We start from the raw sequence: 16,194 nt of genomic DNA, 5'->3' as shown, positions 1-16,194 counted from the left end.
CTTCTTGTGTCTATCAAGGTGTAGTAAATCTTGTTTTCATCCATTAGATATTGTAATGCTTGAGCCCCGTACACTATTTTAAACATGTCATTAATACTTCCACCTTGAGTATCATTTCAATTATAATATCGCAATTTTTTCCCCATGTAAAAGAAAGATGTTGATTGTCCACCTGTCCTGGACTCTGTATTGGAGAATATCTTGTAGAAAGAAGGAACTGCAGATGCTGGTTCATAAAAAAATATATACAAAGTGCTGGAGTATCACAGCTTGTCAGGCAGCAACTCGGGAGAACCTAGATAAAAGATAGACTCAAAGTAACTCAGCGGATCAGGCAGCAACTCTTTAGAAAAAGGATAGGTGACGTTTCTTCAGTCTGAAGAAAGGTCCCGGCCTGAAACGTCAACTGTCCTTTTTCTCCAGAGATTCTCCAGCACTTTGTGTCTATCTTTGGTATAAACCAGCATCTGCAGTCCTTGTTTCTACATTGTGGATAGATGACAGTCTGAAGAAGGGTCCTGACCCGAAACGTCACCAATCCATGTTCTCCAGAGATGCTGCCTGACCCGCTGAGTTACTCCAGCACTTTGTGCCATTTAAAAAAATAATATCTTGTTTGTTCCTAAACAATACTTATGCACTTCTAATATTTTATGTTCAGAACATATTGACTATGTTTTAGTCTCTCTGATAAGAATATATTGATTGATTACGTCGTGTGATTTAGCAAAGAAATATTTAACCAAACCATGAAACTAACCTTACATGTACTTATTGAATCAACAATGGTCTCACCCCAACAATCACACAAACCAACTTCCCTTCCATTGACTCCATTTATACCTCACGCTGCCTAGGCAAGGCCAGCAGCATAATCAAGGATGAGTCGCACCCTGGCTACTCCCTCATCTCCCCTCTCCCATCATCGCCCCTCTTGTCTGAGGTACAGAAGTGTGAAAATGCACAGTTTCAGATTCAGAGACAGTTTCTTCCCAGCTGTTACCAGGCAACTGAATCATCCTACCAACAACAAGAAAGCGGTCCTGAGCGACTATCTACCTCACAGGAGACCCTTGGACTATCTTTAATTGGACGCTACTGGGCTTTATCTTGCATTAAACGCGATTCCCTTTATTTTGTATCTGCACACTGTGGATGGCTCGATTGTAATCATGTACAGTCTTTCCGCTGACTCGTTAGCATGCAACAAAAACTGGGGTGGCACAGTGGTGCAGCAGTAGAATTGCTGCCTTACAGAGTCAGAGACCCGGGTTTGATCCTGACTATGGGTGCATAGTTTCCTTGTACGTTCGGACATTCTTCCTGGGACTGTGTGGGTTTTCTCCAGGAGTTCCGGCTTCCTCCCACATTTAAAAGATGTGCAGGTTGGTAGGTTAATTGCTATCTGTAAATTGTCCCTTGTGTGTCAGATGGTGTATTAGTGTACATGGATCGCTGGTCGGAGCAGACATGTTGGGCCAAAGGCCCTGTTTCTGCTCTGTATCTCCAAACTAAACCAAAAATATTTTACCGTACCTCCGTCCACGTGACAATAAACTAAACTAAACCCAATTGAATCCTCGTCTCAGCAGTGAAAATGGTTTGCAATGACCCATTCTACATGTAATTTGTTTATTAATGACTAATGTCATTAATCTATAAATGAGCAAAATGACAAGTTTAACTTTGTGACCCAATGTAATATTACAGAGGGCACTGCACCAAAATTCCATTTTGAACTGTATTGACTTTGTAAATAGTGCCAAAATGTCAACATCCACAATAACATCAACGTCCACGCATCAAACCTTTTGTGCCAAAGAACTGTTTTGCAGATGTTGAAAAACAGGGCACTGTCATAGTTCTCTTTATAGTGTTGAAATATAAATACCACGAATAAAGCAAGCGTTCCTTTGGCACCCTTCCTCAACCTTCCAAATTATAAACACAAGCTGCAAGTGCTACAGTTAATCTCCACTCTGCTTTTAATATCTCCTATCATTTCAAATCTCAACCATTTTCTTCCCCTCTTATCCCGCACCAACCAACACCATCTTACATAACGCACAGTAGGATTGAATCTAAGGTGATCTCCCGGTTGCTAAACACTTTAACTGCCCCTCCCATACCCACACTGACCTTTCTGTCCTGGGCCTCCTCCATTGTGTGGGAGGAACAGCACCTTATATTTTGTTTGAGTAGCTTACACCCCAGCGGTATGAATGAATGAATATGTTTATTGGCCAAGTATTCACATACAAGGAATTTGACTTGGCGCTCCGCCCGCAAGTGACAACATCACATACAGTGACAATTAGGAATGACGCATAAAACATTAAACATTAAACATTGACTTATCTGACTGCTAGTAACCGTTACTTTCCCTCTCTCTCCATCTCCCTCCATCTCTCTCATTTCTCCCTCTCCTTCCCAGTTCTCTGACCACTCTAAATGTCTCCGACTACATTTTATCTCTGTTTGCTTTGTCGTCCTTCTAATGACGATAGGTCAGATGGTCCATGGTCACACTTGTTTAAACAAGAGGGAGCCCGCCGAGCTAACCACCCCCCCCCCCCCCCCCCCGTTCCCCCCCATGGACTGGGAGGATAGAGGCGGCGAATACGATGAACTCACACCGGGCGAGGAGCGAGTTCGGTAGGAGAGGGGAGGGAACCGGGGTCGGTCCTACCTTGCACTGGAGGTCAGCCGCGGGGGACTCTCCCAGGGAACAAAGGTGGATGGGATGGATACCAGCAGTAACCTGGGGCTTGCATGGAATGGGCACCCCTCATTATATCTACAGCACGAACTGGACTCTGAAAATTGGCACCAAAACATGGCACCTCTTGCATGTGTGATCGGTAGACTTATTTTGTACAATCTGCTAATTGGGAATGCGCTTCAGTCTGGTAATACTCTACTGGACTGCTGGTAAGGAAATTATTTCATTGTGCATTTGCACTTCGCACGTGTGACAAAAAAGTACCATTGAACACCCCAGTACCACACTCAAGGCACCACTAAACAACCCTGAGGAATGCTGTTCCTGACTGCGCGGACATTTCTACATCACATGAGTTTAGCTGCCATAATGTGTGACAGCACAGTGGTGCAGCGAATAGAGCTGCTGCCTCACAGTGTCAGAGGCCCGGGTTTGATCCTGACCTCGGGTGCGATCCTGACCTCGGGTGCTGTCTGTGTGGAGTTTGCACGCTCCCCCGGTGGGTTTCCTCCGGGTGCTCCGGTTTCCTCCCACATCCCAAAGACATGCGGTTTTGCAGATTAATCAGCCTCTGCAAATTGTCTCTAGGGGTGTAAGGTGTGGATGTGTGGATTATGTATAATTTGTGTGAACGGGCGATTAATGGTTGAATGGACTCGGTGGGCCGAAGGTCCTGTTTCCATTCTGTATCTTTCAAGGATTCAATCATTCAATTTCTTCCTCAAATTTCTTTAACCGAATCAGAAATGTCTTCAGTAATTATCAAGCCTAGTTTTCGAGATGCCGCTCAGATAGTTATGGGCTGACCAAATCATTTATTAAAATTATTTTACATTGTTACCTTTGGCTGCAACTAAAACAAATGCTCAGAAGCCCATCTGGAATAAATTTGTCAAACAATATTTCTCATATAAGACTCTTATCATACATAACAAGGTACTGAATTTAATCCATAAGCAATTACATGGTTGAGCAAAATGTCAAAGTTTATTTAGAAGAAAGCAGACTTGATCTGTTACTATGATTTACAGCCTTAAAGTCCAAATAAGTCAAGAAGATGAGCATTGCCAGAATCTTTAGTTAAGCCACCAGAATTGGAGTCTAATGGGATTTCGATATCATGCTAATATTTTTCATGGCAAGATCGTTAAATGAACAGATCTGTATTGAGCTTCATCAAATATTCAATATCTTTTTGTTCTATATTTTAGTTTAGTTTGGACATACAGCATGGAAACAGGCCCTTTGGCCCACTGAGTCCATGCTGACCATTACTCACCCGTTCAAACTTGTTACATGTTATCCCACTATCCTTCTTTAAAATGACAAAGCTGATGATAATTTTATGGTGCTTAATAGAATCTAATAACTGCCTAACTAATGGGCGGCACACCACTAGAGCTACTGTACTACAGCGCAGAGATCCGGGTTCGATCCTGACCACGGGTGCTGTCTGTACAGAGTTTATACGTTCTCCCTGTGACCACGTGGGTTTTCGCTGAGATCTTTCTTTTCCTCCCTGGTCGATGCGGACTCAGTGGGCCGAAGGGCCTGTTTCCGATCCGTATCTCTAAACTAAACTAAACTAAACTAAACTAATCAACTACTTACGAGCTGGGACATCCTGAATTGCAATAGTTCCTCAACACAAGAGGCATCTATTCAGATGCAATAACTGAGCACTGCGTACAGCTCCAGTGACCATATTTCAGGAAGGACAGAGCAACATAGGACGATTTCATAAGTTACAGTTCATAAATTCTAGGAGCAGAATTAGACCATTCGGCCCATCAAGTCTACTCTGCCATTTTTTTTAGTTTAAACATATAACATGGAAACAGGTCCTTCGGCCCATCAAGTCCACGGCGACCATCGATCATCCACGTAGACTAGTTATGTGATATCCCACTTTTGTCTCCACTCCCAGCACACCCGGGGCAATTTTACAGAGGCCAATACCCTCTACAAACCCACACGTCTTTAAAATGTGGGAGGACTATGACTACTTTGGGATATTGATCATTGACCAAGGGCGGAGGTGTGGCGGACGGAGATTAATTCAGATAAATAAGAGGTGTTGCATTTTCTTTGGCAAACCAGAGCAGGACTTACCAAATAAATGGGGCCTGGGGAGTGTTGTAGTACAGAGAGAGACATCATCATCATGGGACTGTTCTAGACACCACATCACCTTTAGGATGTTAGAGACACTGGACACAGTGTTTTTGCAGGTCTGGCATTTCAAGGAGTCAATTTGGAAGAGATATAAGGCTTGTATGCATTGTATTGGTTACAAGGTAGTTTTTTTTCATATTGATTCCACAGAGAAGATTAGTTTAACTTGGTTAGTATCATGTTCGGCATTGACATAGGGCTTATTCCTGCGCTATTCTGCTCTGAGATGATGGGGGCAACATTTTGGGACAGAGTAGATGTGACATTTGTGGACATTTGGTTGGAAATCTTTGACAGACACATGGACGTATACATGGGTAGGAAAGCTTTAAAGGGATATGGGCCAAACGTGGGCAGGTGGGACGAGTATAGATGGGACAACATGAGACATGTTGGTCCGCATGGGCAAGTTGGGCCGAAGGGCCTATTTCAATGCTGTATGACTCTATGACAATGCTCAGCCATTGTGTGTATAGACTCAAGATCGAGACTGGCATATATTTCATTACAAAAGCAATCAAGGGATATAGGGATTGAGGGAGAAAGTAAACTGAGGTTGACTATGGTCTTATTGAATGACAGAGTTCAAGGGGCTTCAAGTTCTATTTTGCATGTGATTGCTAAATATTTTACTAGCAATGGATGTTCTACACCCAAGACACAGGAAACTGCAGATGCTGGAATCTTGAGCAAAACACAAAGTGATGGAGGAACTCAGTGGGTCAGGCAGCATGTGTGGTGGGAGGAAAACACAAAGAGCTGGACGAACTGTCTAACCTGTTGAGTTTTGCTCCAAATTCAAAATGGGTTAGAATTTAGATTTTGTTGAACAGTGGCACAGCTGTAAAGTTGCTGCCTTACTAGAGTTTATAAATTCTCCCTGTGACTGCGTGGGTTTTCTCTGGGTACTCCGGTTTCCTCCCACATTCCAAAGACATACAGGTTTGTAGGTTAATAGGCTTCGGTAAAATTGTAAATTGTCCCTAGTGTGTAGATTCAGAGGTGATCGTTGATCAGCATGGACTCGGTGGGCAGAAGGGTCTGTTTCCGCACTATATCACTAATCCCTAAACTCCACATTAGGATATTCTCAGGGGGGGTCTCGACACGAAACATCCTCTTGAAGATGATCTTCGGAGATGCTGCCTGATCTCTTGAGTTACTCCAGCACTTTGTGTATTAATCGGCATCTGCAGTTCTTTGTTTCTACATTCTCAAGGGGCGGAATGAGCTGACTTTGCCAAAGTCCACATATCTTTCATACCGTAGCTATTACCCGCTGATGGAGAGATGGGGTGGGTTTATCAACAGGCCTCCAAATGAGCCCAAGTCAAACACCCAGCGGGCCAAAGCACATACTGCCCACAATTAACCCACAAACACTGAGACAGAGTTCTTGGCAGATCAGAGTCTGTGGATCAGTGCCGCACTATGCAGTCTATTTACCCACCGAATCATGAGGAGATTTGATTGAGTGACAACTAATGCTAGTTCTCCCTAAAGCCGTGGAAGTTGTCATTTTATCCCTACCTGCATTTCCAAAATATGTTCAATCCTTGGATATGTCGGCTTGAAAAATACAGGTGACAAATTAAGAACATTATTCTAAAACAAAATATTCGTACATCACACACTTCACATTTAGTCCGAAGCGGTGTTGCAATATTTAATAAACTTGTTTTTTTTAAGTTAACAATTTTTAATTAGTGCACATCCCCAATAGGGATGTGAATCAAGTGAGGATATGGACTTTCCACTGACTCTCAGTCTGAAGAAGGATCTCGACCCAAAACATCACCTATTCCTTTTCTCCAGAGATGCTGTCTGACTCACTGAGTTAAAGCCCTGCCCCACGGTACGAGTTCATTTAAAGAGTTCTCCCGAGTTTGCCCTGATTCGAACTCGGAGATTTATGGTAATGGCCACTCGTTGGTACTCGGGGCTCTCATGGACATTTTTCAACATGTTGAAAAATCTTCACGAGTCTTCCCGTGCTTACCTGCCGTTAGCGAGTCTTCCCGAGTACCTGCTGTTATCGTTACGAGCCGCTAAGAGACGCCGCCGAGCACCGACGTACCCGCTACGTTCATTCTCCATGCTTACCACGAGTTTGATTTTTTTTAAACTCGGGAGAGCTCCTGGAATGAACTCGTACTGTGGGACAGGGGCTTTTACTCTAGCTTTTTGTGTCTATCTTCAGTTTAAACCAGCATCTGCAGTTCCTTCCTACACATGAATCCAGTGAGGCATGTTTTCAAGGACCAGGTACATCCATTGAATAGTTTTGAGGGTGGAGGTTATGGAGTAAATATGTGATTTACTACATAACTTTCATCCTCAAAATTATTCAATGGATGCACCTAATTCTTGAAAACATGTCTGTGGATTCGCATCTCTATCAGGGATGCACGGTAATTACAAATTTGTGACTTTTAATGAATAAACTAATATTAACTAATGCAATGTCTCTTCATTATTATTGCCTGATTTGCACACAATCTAATACGTAAGAATGTACTATTTACACAGATTTAAAAAAATCTGAAATATGATGTCAAGGTTTATAGAGCAGGATGTTTGCCTGAATGGTAAACTAATTCTACATTCTCCTACTCACACCCACTCCCGACACAATAGGAGCAGTTTACAGAGGCCAATGAACCCACAAACACGCACGACTGGGAAGAAACCGGAGCGCCCGGAGGAAACCCACTCTGCCACATGCCCCACAGGCCACCAGGTCTATGTCGACCATCGCCCGTTCAAACTGTGGCAGGCAATTTACAGAGGGGTAATTAACCCACAAACCCCCATGTCTTTAGGATGTGGGAGGAAACTGGAGCACCCAGAGGAAACCCACGCAGACGAAAATAGACTTCACAGATATCAGACTGAAAGCTCTAACGTCCAGGTTCAGGAGCAGCTTCTTCCCTACAGAAATTAGCGCATGAAACACAATAAAGCTACCCCATTCTACATTTGGGTCCCAACCCGAAACGTCATCTATTCCTTTTCTCCAGAGATACTCCAGCTTTATGTGTCTATCTACATTTCCGTGGTCGTCGTCTGCTTTGTCTTTGGGATGTGGGAGGAAATAGGAGCACCTGGAGAAAACCACCACTGCCACAGGGAGAACATGCAAACTCCAAACAGACAGCACCTGAGGTCAGGATCGAACCCAGGGTTGATGGCACTGTGAGGCGGCAGCTCTACCAACTGTGCCGCCATGCCGCACTCATTGCTAAATCACAAGGCACCTAGCATCAATCTGACCCGCTGAGTTAAGGGCCAGTCCCACTATACAAGCTAATTCAAGAATTCTCCCGAATTTCCCCTGATTCGAACTCGGAGAATTATGGTAATAGCCGCTTGTAGGTACCGGGGCTCTCGTGGACATTTTTGAACATGTTGAAAAAAATTCACAAGCTTGCCACATTTCCCAAGTACCTGCCGTTAGTGTTACAAGCTGCTAAGGGACGTTCCAAGCTCCGACGTAATCGCTCCGTACATTCTACATACTTATCACACTTTTTTTTTAAACTCGGGAGAGCTCTTGGTTAAACTCGTATAGTGGGACAGGCCCTTTACTCCAGCATCTTGTGTATTTCCTTGGTAAACGAACATCTGCAATTCCTTGTTTCTACTTAGTATTGGGGGCTGTTCCAGACAGCAGAACCAGTGGGAGACTGGGAAGAATTCTGGAATGGGACAATTGGAGTGTGGATGGGATTCCATTACCTTCCCAAACTTCAACATCTAAAGGGGCTGTCCCACTTTCACAACCTAATTCACGGCCTTTTTCTACTCGTGGACATTTTTCATCATGCTAGAAAAATGCGCCGACCTACTAGATGCCCGAGTACCTACGACTAGCATCACGGCCTGCTACGACCTACCTACGACCTCCTACGACCTCGTGCCGACCATGCTGCGAGTATGTCAAGGGCAAACTCGGCAGAGGTCGTGAATTAGGTCATGAAAGTGGGGCATGCCCTTAACTTTTCGCATATCTTTCATGCATTGTTCTTTATCTCTCCACATCATCGCCTAAATCTCTCGTTTCCCTTTCCCGTGACTTTCAGTCTGAAGAAGGGTCTGGACTCGAAACGTCACCCATCCCTTCTCTCCAGAGATGCTGCCTGTCCCGCTGAGTTACCCCAGCTTTTAGTGTCTAGATTCAACTCTATACCAGTCCTCAATATATGTGTGTGGAATTTCGAAAGCAATAGACAATAGGTGCAGGAGTAGGCCATTCGGCCCTTCGAGCCAGCACCGCCATTCAATGTGATCATGGCTGATCATCCCCAATCAGTATCCCGTTCCTGTCATCTCCCCATATCCCCTGACTCCGGTATTTTTAAGAGCCCTATCTAGCTCTCTCTTGAAAGCACCCAGAGAACCCGCCTCCATCGCCCTCTGAGGCAGAGAATTCCACAGACATACCACTCTCTATGAGAAAAGGTGTTTCCTCGTCTCTGTTCTAAATGGCTTACCGCTTAGTCTTAAACAGTGGCCCCTGGTTCTGGACACCCCCAACATCGGGAACATGTTTCCTGCCTCAAGCGTGTCCAAACCCTTAACAATCTTATATGTTTCAATGAGATGCCCTCTCATCCTTCTAAACTCCAGCAGCACTTGGGCTGTGAAGTGCTTGGATTTACTGACTTAAACAGACACTATCAAACTTCCTGCATTGAATTTCACGGGTATTTTACTAGCGAATGTTATTCACACCTTGTAAATATCAACGGAGCGACGTGTGGTTACGGAGTTCCGTGTGTTTGGGGGTCGTGTTGAAAATCCACACAATACATGCGAATTAATACTCGGTCGCTGGCGAAATACACAAAGAGAAATCACCTTTGAATATAGGGCAGATTTTCCAGACGGTGGCTGCTCCTTCGCGGTTAAACTGTCCCAAAGCCAGCTCCATGTAAAACAGGGGCATCCCGGCGATCAGTAGAAACAGCAGGTATGGGATGAGGAATGCACCTGGGGAGAGAGAAGGGGAGGACACTGAGTGTTTATTGCGGGGGATGAGAATGCCCTGCTGTCGGGAAGAAGGTTTTTTTAAGAGAAGAAGTGTCTCGACCCGAAACGTCACCCATTCCTTCCCTCCAGAGATGCTACCTGGCCCGCTGAGTTACTCCAGCGTTTTGTGTCTATCTAAGGTCTACAGAGCACGGGTCTACCTGAATGGTAAACTACGCTGTCCCACTTTCACAGCCACTCTCTACACCACAAGGGCCAATTAACCCACCAACCCGCACGTCTTTGGTGGGAAACCGGAGCACCCGGAGAAAACCCACGCTGGCCCTTCGGCCCACCGAGCACATAGCAGGTCTCTGTTATCCCACTTTCTCATCCACTCCCATATACAGTAGCAAGCGATTTACAGAAGGCAAATTAACCCACAACCCCCACCCCCACACACACACACGTCTTTGGGATGTGGGAGGAAACCGGTGCACCCGGGGGAAACCCACGCAGTCAAAGGGGGGACGTGATTTATAGACATCAGCCTGAAAACTCCATGTGCAGGAGCAGCTTCTTCCCTACAGACATCAGCCCACGAGACCCTTCTTCAACGTTACCCCATTCTATATTTGGGTCCCGCCACAAAACGTCACCTATTCCTTCTCTCCAGAGATGCTGCCTGACCCGCTGAGTTACTCCAGCATTTTTGTGTCTAACTGCATTTCTTTGATCGTCGTCTGATTTGAACTGTCCTTTTCCAACCTCGTATTCTCTTTGTAACCAACCTCTAATTTCCCTCTCCCCTGACTCACAGACTGAAGAAGGGTCTCCACCTCAAATGTCACCCATTCCTTCTCCCCAGAGATGCTGCCCGTCCCGCTGAGTTACTCCAGTATTTTTGTGTTTATCTTCGGTTTATCAGCATCTGCAGTTCCTTCCTACACATTTCCTCCGAACCGCATAGACTTGGGAGGGGCGTTGTTTTAAGTCTTTGCACTATTCGTGTCTGTTTATACTGTATAGACTGAGATTTTTTTGTTGGTTACAATGCCATTTACAGGGTGCAATGTTTACATCTATGTTGTGCAACTGTAAGTAAGAATTTCACGGTTCCGTTTCGGGACATGTGACAATAAAACCATCTTCACTCTTGGAGACCAGAGAACCACAGGATTGGTTCCGTGTTTCAGCTTCCAGCCACCACCGTCCAGCTCTGACCGCGGTTAGACGAGGTGTAGGATTTCACCAGTGAAAAGTTTAGAAGCATCTCATCATTAAAACGTCGAGGGTTATGTTCCCATTCTCCGCTCGCCCCGGGAAAAAAGCGTTTAAAACTGGGCGAAGCGGTGTTTTTGGAGAAACAATCGGAACTTTATGTGTAAGAGAGAGACACGAAATGCTGGAGTAACTCAGCGGGACTCGCTGTGAAAGAGCCTGGCCGGCGAGTTACTCCAGCATTTTGTGTCTAGCTTCGGTGTAAACCAGCACCTGCAGTTCCTTCCCACACAGAAACTTTACGTGTAATCTTTTCTTACACCTCCTCAATTCTATCCGTCCCCGTTGTCAGAGGGAAATGTTCCAACACCATTCTGGTGAAGAGAACCAAACCACGCTCCTAAAAAGGCTAATCCTCGAACGATGATGTCCCGCTAAACGCGAAGCTCTCGAAGCTCCGCGCTTCAAAACGTGACAGGTCCGAGGGTTGGATTTCGGATCGAACCCAGGTTGGGGTTTGTACCTTGTAGAGGAGAGGGATAATTTACACCAGGACGAACCCCAATCCATCTCAGCTCTGGTGAGAAACCCACTGACTGTGTGTCAGGAAAAGAATATCACTGATGAGAAACACACAAACGCTGCAGTAAAGAACTCAGCGCCGGCAGACAGGCAGCATCTCTGGATAGAAGGGCTGACTGGGCGACGTTTTGGGGTCGAGACCCTTCTTCAGAGTCAGGAGAATCCGAATTGAGAAGGGTCTCGACCCGAAACGTCACCCAATCTTATCCCCAGAGATGCTGCTGCTGCCCGTCCCGCTCAGTTTCGTTACTACAGCTTTTTGCATCTATCTTTGGCCGTATACACTACTGAACAGGTCGCCCGCCCGCCCGCCGCTCTCTGTATCAATCTTTCGCTTGAACCGATTTAAGGTGGGTGGGTGGGAGGAGGGGGGGAGATGAAGAGAAAGTTTCACTTACCGCCCCCGTTCTTGTAGCAGAGAAAAGGGAATCTCCACACATTGGCCAAGTCCACTGCAAATCCGACCACAGACAGCAAGAAGTCGACTTTCTTCCCCCACGTCTCCCTGCGCTCCGGCTCGCCGCCGGCCGGGCTGTTAACGATAGTGCTGTTCGCACACTGGAGCCCGTTGCGTTTCTTCACCAGCACCAGCTCCACGTCCTTCCTCTCCACGTCGTTGCAGTTTATCATTGGAGCGACCGATGCCAGCTTGTGGTCGGGGACCACTTGCTTGCTCATCATCCCTGCCCCGTATCTATCTGCAAAAGGGGTGGCAAAAACGGCGGTGCTACGCGCATACAGTCAGACACACACACACACACACAGTCCAAGTGACAGAGCGGTCAGTAGCAAGGGTGGGTGGAAAAATCAAAAGTCACAGCGATGTGGCACTCCTGGAGTGGATTTCCTTAGCGGCCGCCAGCTGCGAAGACAAAAAAAAACAGAATGAAAACAGTTGCTTTATCACTTAAATTACAAATACAACACAAGGGGGAAGAAATGATACAGGTATTGGGTTGGTAGAGTGTGAAATATTGTACAGTACTTCAACCGCGAGGGGTAGGGAGCAATAAAGAAGCTGCCCCGCTGTCTGTTCTACAGAGTCTTGCAAGAAGACTTTGGCTCCCGCTGGAAGTTTAAGCGGCAATGAGCAGTGAGCAGTGTTAAATGTCAGGTTTTAAAGCGGGCCCCCATTCGCTTCACGTGGTGTGTGTGGAGTCAGTGCTTTGCCAAACAGTGCCACCGCTTGACTCCTTCGAGGGAGATGCGTCCGCGGATCACAACATTCAAGGCGTGCGCTCCCTTCCACCCACCCCCCGGCAGGTCGTGTAGTGGACGGAGAACAACTCCACTTAAACAGCAATCTTAACCCCCACTTCACCGCCTGCAAAACAGGATTCCCCATTTAATATCCATCCAGAACGACCTTCTTTCGTTTTTTTTCTAAATGCATTTAGCTCGTTTTAAGTTCATAACTTCAGAAGTGATAGGAGCAGAATTAGGCCATTCGGCCCCATCACGTCTGCCCCGTCGTTCTGTCAATCGTGGCTGATCTATCTTTCCCTCTCAACCCCATTCTCCTGTCTTCTCCCCATAACCCCTGACACCCGTATCAAGAATCTAACTCCAGAACAAGGGGTCACAGTTTAAGGATAAGGGGGGGAATCTTTTAGGACCGAGATGAGAAAAACATTTTTCACACAGAGAGTGGTGAATCTCTGGAACTCTGCCACAGAAGGTAGTTGAGGCCAGTTCATTGGCTATATTTAAGAGGGCGTTAGATGTGGCCCTCGTGGCTAAAATGATCTGGGGGTATGGAGAAAAGGCATGAACAGGATACTGAGTTGGATGATCAGCCATGATCATATTGAATGGCGGTGCAGGCTAGAAGGGCCGAATGGCCTACTCCTGCACCTATTTTCTATGTTTCTGCCTTAAAAATATCAAATGACTTGGCCTCCACAGCCTTTTGTGGCAATGAGTTCCACAGATTCACCACCAGTTAAAGGATGTTGCCAGGACTTGAGGGCTTGAACTACAGGGAGAGGTTGGGCAGGTTAGGACTTTATTCCTTGGAGCGCAGGAGGATGAGGGTTGATCTTAAAGAAGTGTATAAAATCATTAGGGGAATAGATAGGGTGGAGGCACAGAGTCTTTTACCCAGAGTTGGGGAATCGAGAACCAGAGAACATAGGTTTAAGGTGAGAGGGGGAAACTCAGATGGGTGGGTATATCTGAGATACACCTCAGATCAGGTGGGCTATGGAACCAGCTGCCAGTTGAGGCAGGCACTATAGCAGCGTTGAGAAGACATTTAGACAGTAACATGGATAGGAAAGGCTTTGAGGGACATGGGCCAAACATGGACAAATGGGACCAGCTTAGATGGGGGCATATTGGTCGGCATGATCAAGTTGGGCTGAAGGGCCTGTTTCCGTGCTGTGCGATTCCATGGCTCTAAGTTTACAATATCACTTGCAGAGAGAGGACTCGCTTGATATATAAACACGTTTTCTTTCACCAAACTCTAGTTGGTCTCGTCAGGATCTCTGATAATTCATTGGCGCCTACCAAACAACCGCGACAATTTGGGTGACACGGTGGCGCAGCGGTAGAATTGCGAGCCTTGCAGCGCCAGTGACCCGGGTTTGAACCTGACTACATAGATACATAGATACATAGAAAATAGGTGCAGGAGTAGGCCATTCGGCCCTTCGAGCCTGCACCGCCATTCAATATGATCATGGCTGATCATCCAACTCAGTATCCCGTACCTACCTTCTCTCCATACCCCCTGATCCCTTTAGCCACAAGGGACACATCTAACTCCCTCTTAAATATAGCCAATGAACTGACCTCATGAACTACGGGTGCTGTCTGTACAGAACATGTGCGTTCTCCCCATGACCTGCGTGGGTTTCCCCCCGGGTGCGCTGGTTCCCTCCCACACTCCAAACACATACCGGTTTCCAGGCTAATCGGCTTGGTAAAATTGTAAATTGTCCCCAGTGTGTGTGTGTGTGTGTGGGATAGGGTTAATGTGCGGTCTGTTTCCGCGCTGTATCTCTGAAACTTAAAAAAACAATTTCCTGGAAAGTTCACATGCTCTCATGAGAGTACATGGTGAAGTTTTAACCAGAGCAGGGTGTTCGACACTTAAATAATCACACAGGTGGTAAGCTTTCCCTGCGTCATCTGAAGTCAATAGTGAATCCACCACAGCTTTATGTGACAAGTCAGCTTGGAGTGCACAATCCCCAGCACAATCTCCACCTCCACCACCATTGCTGCAAAACATTCAGAGAGGTCCTCAACTAATACTGTACATAAATCCAATCAAGGTTATTCCAGCAAATTAAGGCTGGAGCAACTCACTGGGCCATGTTATCACTGAGTCATGCTGACAGTTCCTTGTGTCTATCTTCAAGTTACTCCAACACTCAGTCTGAAGAAGGGTTTTGGCCCTAAACGCTGCCTATTTCCTTCGCTCCATAGATGTTGCTGCACCCGCTGAGCTTCTCCAGCGCTTTTGTCTACCTTGAATTTTCCAGCATCTGCAGTTCCTTCTTAAACATTCTATCATTTTATTTGCAAACCAACGTTTGCATTTCCTTTTTTTTTTAAATCTACATTCAAACAATTTTGTTCTTATCTAACAAAGCAAATGGTTTGTTTCTTCTTCCAAAAATAAAACTTTGAAAGACCTGCAAAAATGCAGGAGTTGCATTTGCTCATGTGAAGGTTTGACTGTGTAACAGAATTTCATCTCATAACCAGTGCAATGTCTTGGGAGTTCGTGATTTCCCAATTTTCTACCGAACGTTTGGGTTTGGGATTATTATTGACATGTGTACTGAGGTACAGTGAAATGCTTATCGGGTTTGCATGCATTACATAAAAACAATATAGCCAAACACAGGTACAATTGGTAGAACAGTGTAATGGGTGGAGGGCATCTTGGACTGGTATCATGGAAAGTAATATTAAAGGGTTTGGGGAGGCACAGTGGCACAGCGGTAGAGTTGCTGCCTTACAACGCCAGAGACCCGGGTCCGATCCTGACTACGGGTGCTGTCAGTACAGACTGCGTACGTTCTACCGGTTTTCTCCGGGTGCTCCGGTTTCTTCCCACACTCCAAAGGCGTACAGGTTTGTATTTTAATTGGCTTTGGTAAAATTGTAAATTGACACCCGTGTGCTTAGGTTAGTGTTAACGTACAGGGTGATCATTCGTCGGCGCGGGCATGGCGTGCCAAAGGGCCTGTTTCCACGTTGTATCACTAAAGTCTATAGGTGCTAATCATCTGTTAATATGTGTTTATTGTTGTTTTTATTGTATTATATGTATGACTGCTGCAATTTCGTTCAGACTTCGGTCTGAATGACAATAAAGGCTATCTATCTATCTATCTATCTATCTATCTATCTATCTATCTATCTATCTATCTATCTATCTATCTATCTCCTTGTGACGACTGGACAATCTCCCTCCTGCTTTCCTTCTTCACTTATTCCTTTTATTCACTTTTTCTTTATCAGTTTTTCACTCACGTTCACTAGTCTATCGTTCACTTTTCACAACC

General features: G+C 45.6%; 1 protein-coding gene across 1 annotated transcript in view; it reads right to left on the bottom strand.

The window, feature by feature from the left end:
• The window catches only part of slc6a2 (solute carrier family 6 member 2), a 112,441-nt gene extending 99,570 nt beyond the window's left edge, over positions 1 to 12,871 (bottom strand). Inside the window, exons 1-3 of the mRNA XM_055648448.1 lie at positions 12,657 to 12,871; positions 12,070 to 12,533; positions 9,758 to 9,889 (exon numbers count right to left, since the gene is read on the bottom strand). Coding sequence (XP_055504423.1) covers positions 9,758 to 9,889; positions 12,070 to 12,352 — 415 coding nt within the window. The 5' untranslated portion in view covers positions 12,353 to 12,533; positions 12,657 to 12,871. The remainder of the gene's footprint in view (positions 1 to 9,757; positions 9,890 to 12,069; positions 12,534 to 12,656) is intronic.
• Positions 12,872 to 16,194: the final 3,323 nt, after the last annotated feature.

The sequence above is a fragment of the Leucoraja erinacea genome, chromosome 17 (genome assembly GCF_028641065.1).
Source record: "Leucoraja erinacea ecotype New England chromosome 17, Leri_hhj_1, whole genome shotgun sequence".
NCBI lineage: Eukaryota > Metazoa > Chordata > Chondrichthyes > Rajiformes > Rajidae > Leucoraja > Leucoraja erinaceus.
The sequence above is the reverse complement of the archived record's forward strand: the minus strand, read 5'-3'. Positions and strand labels throughout refer to the sequence as shown.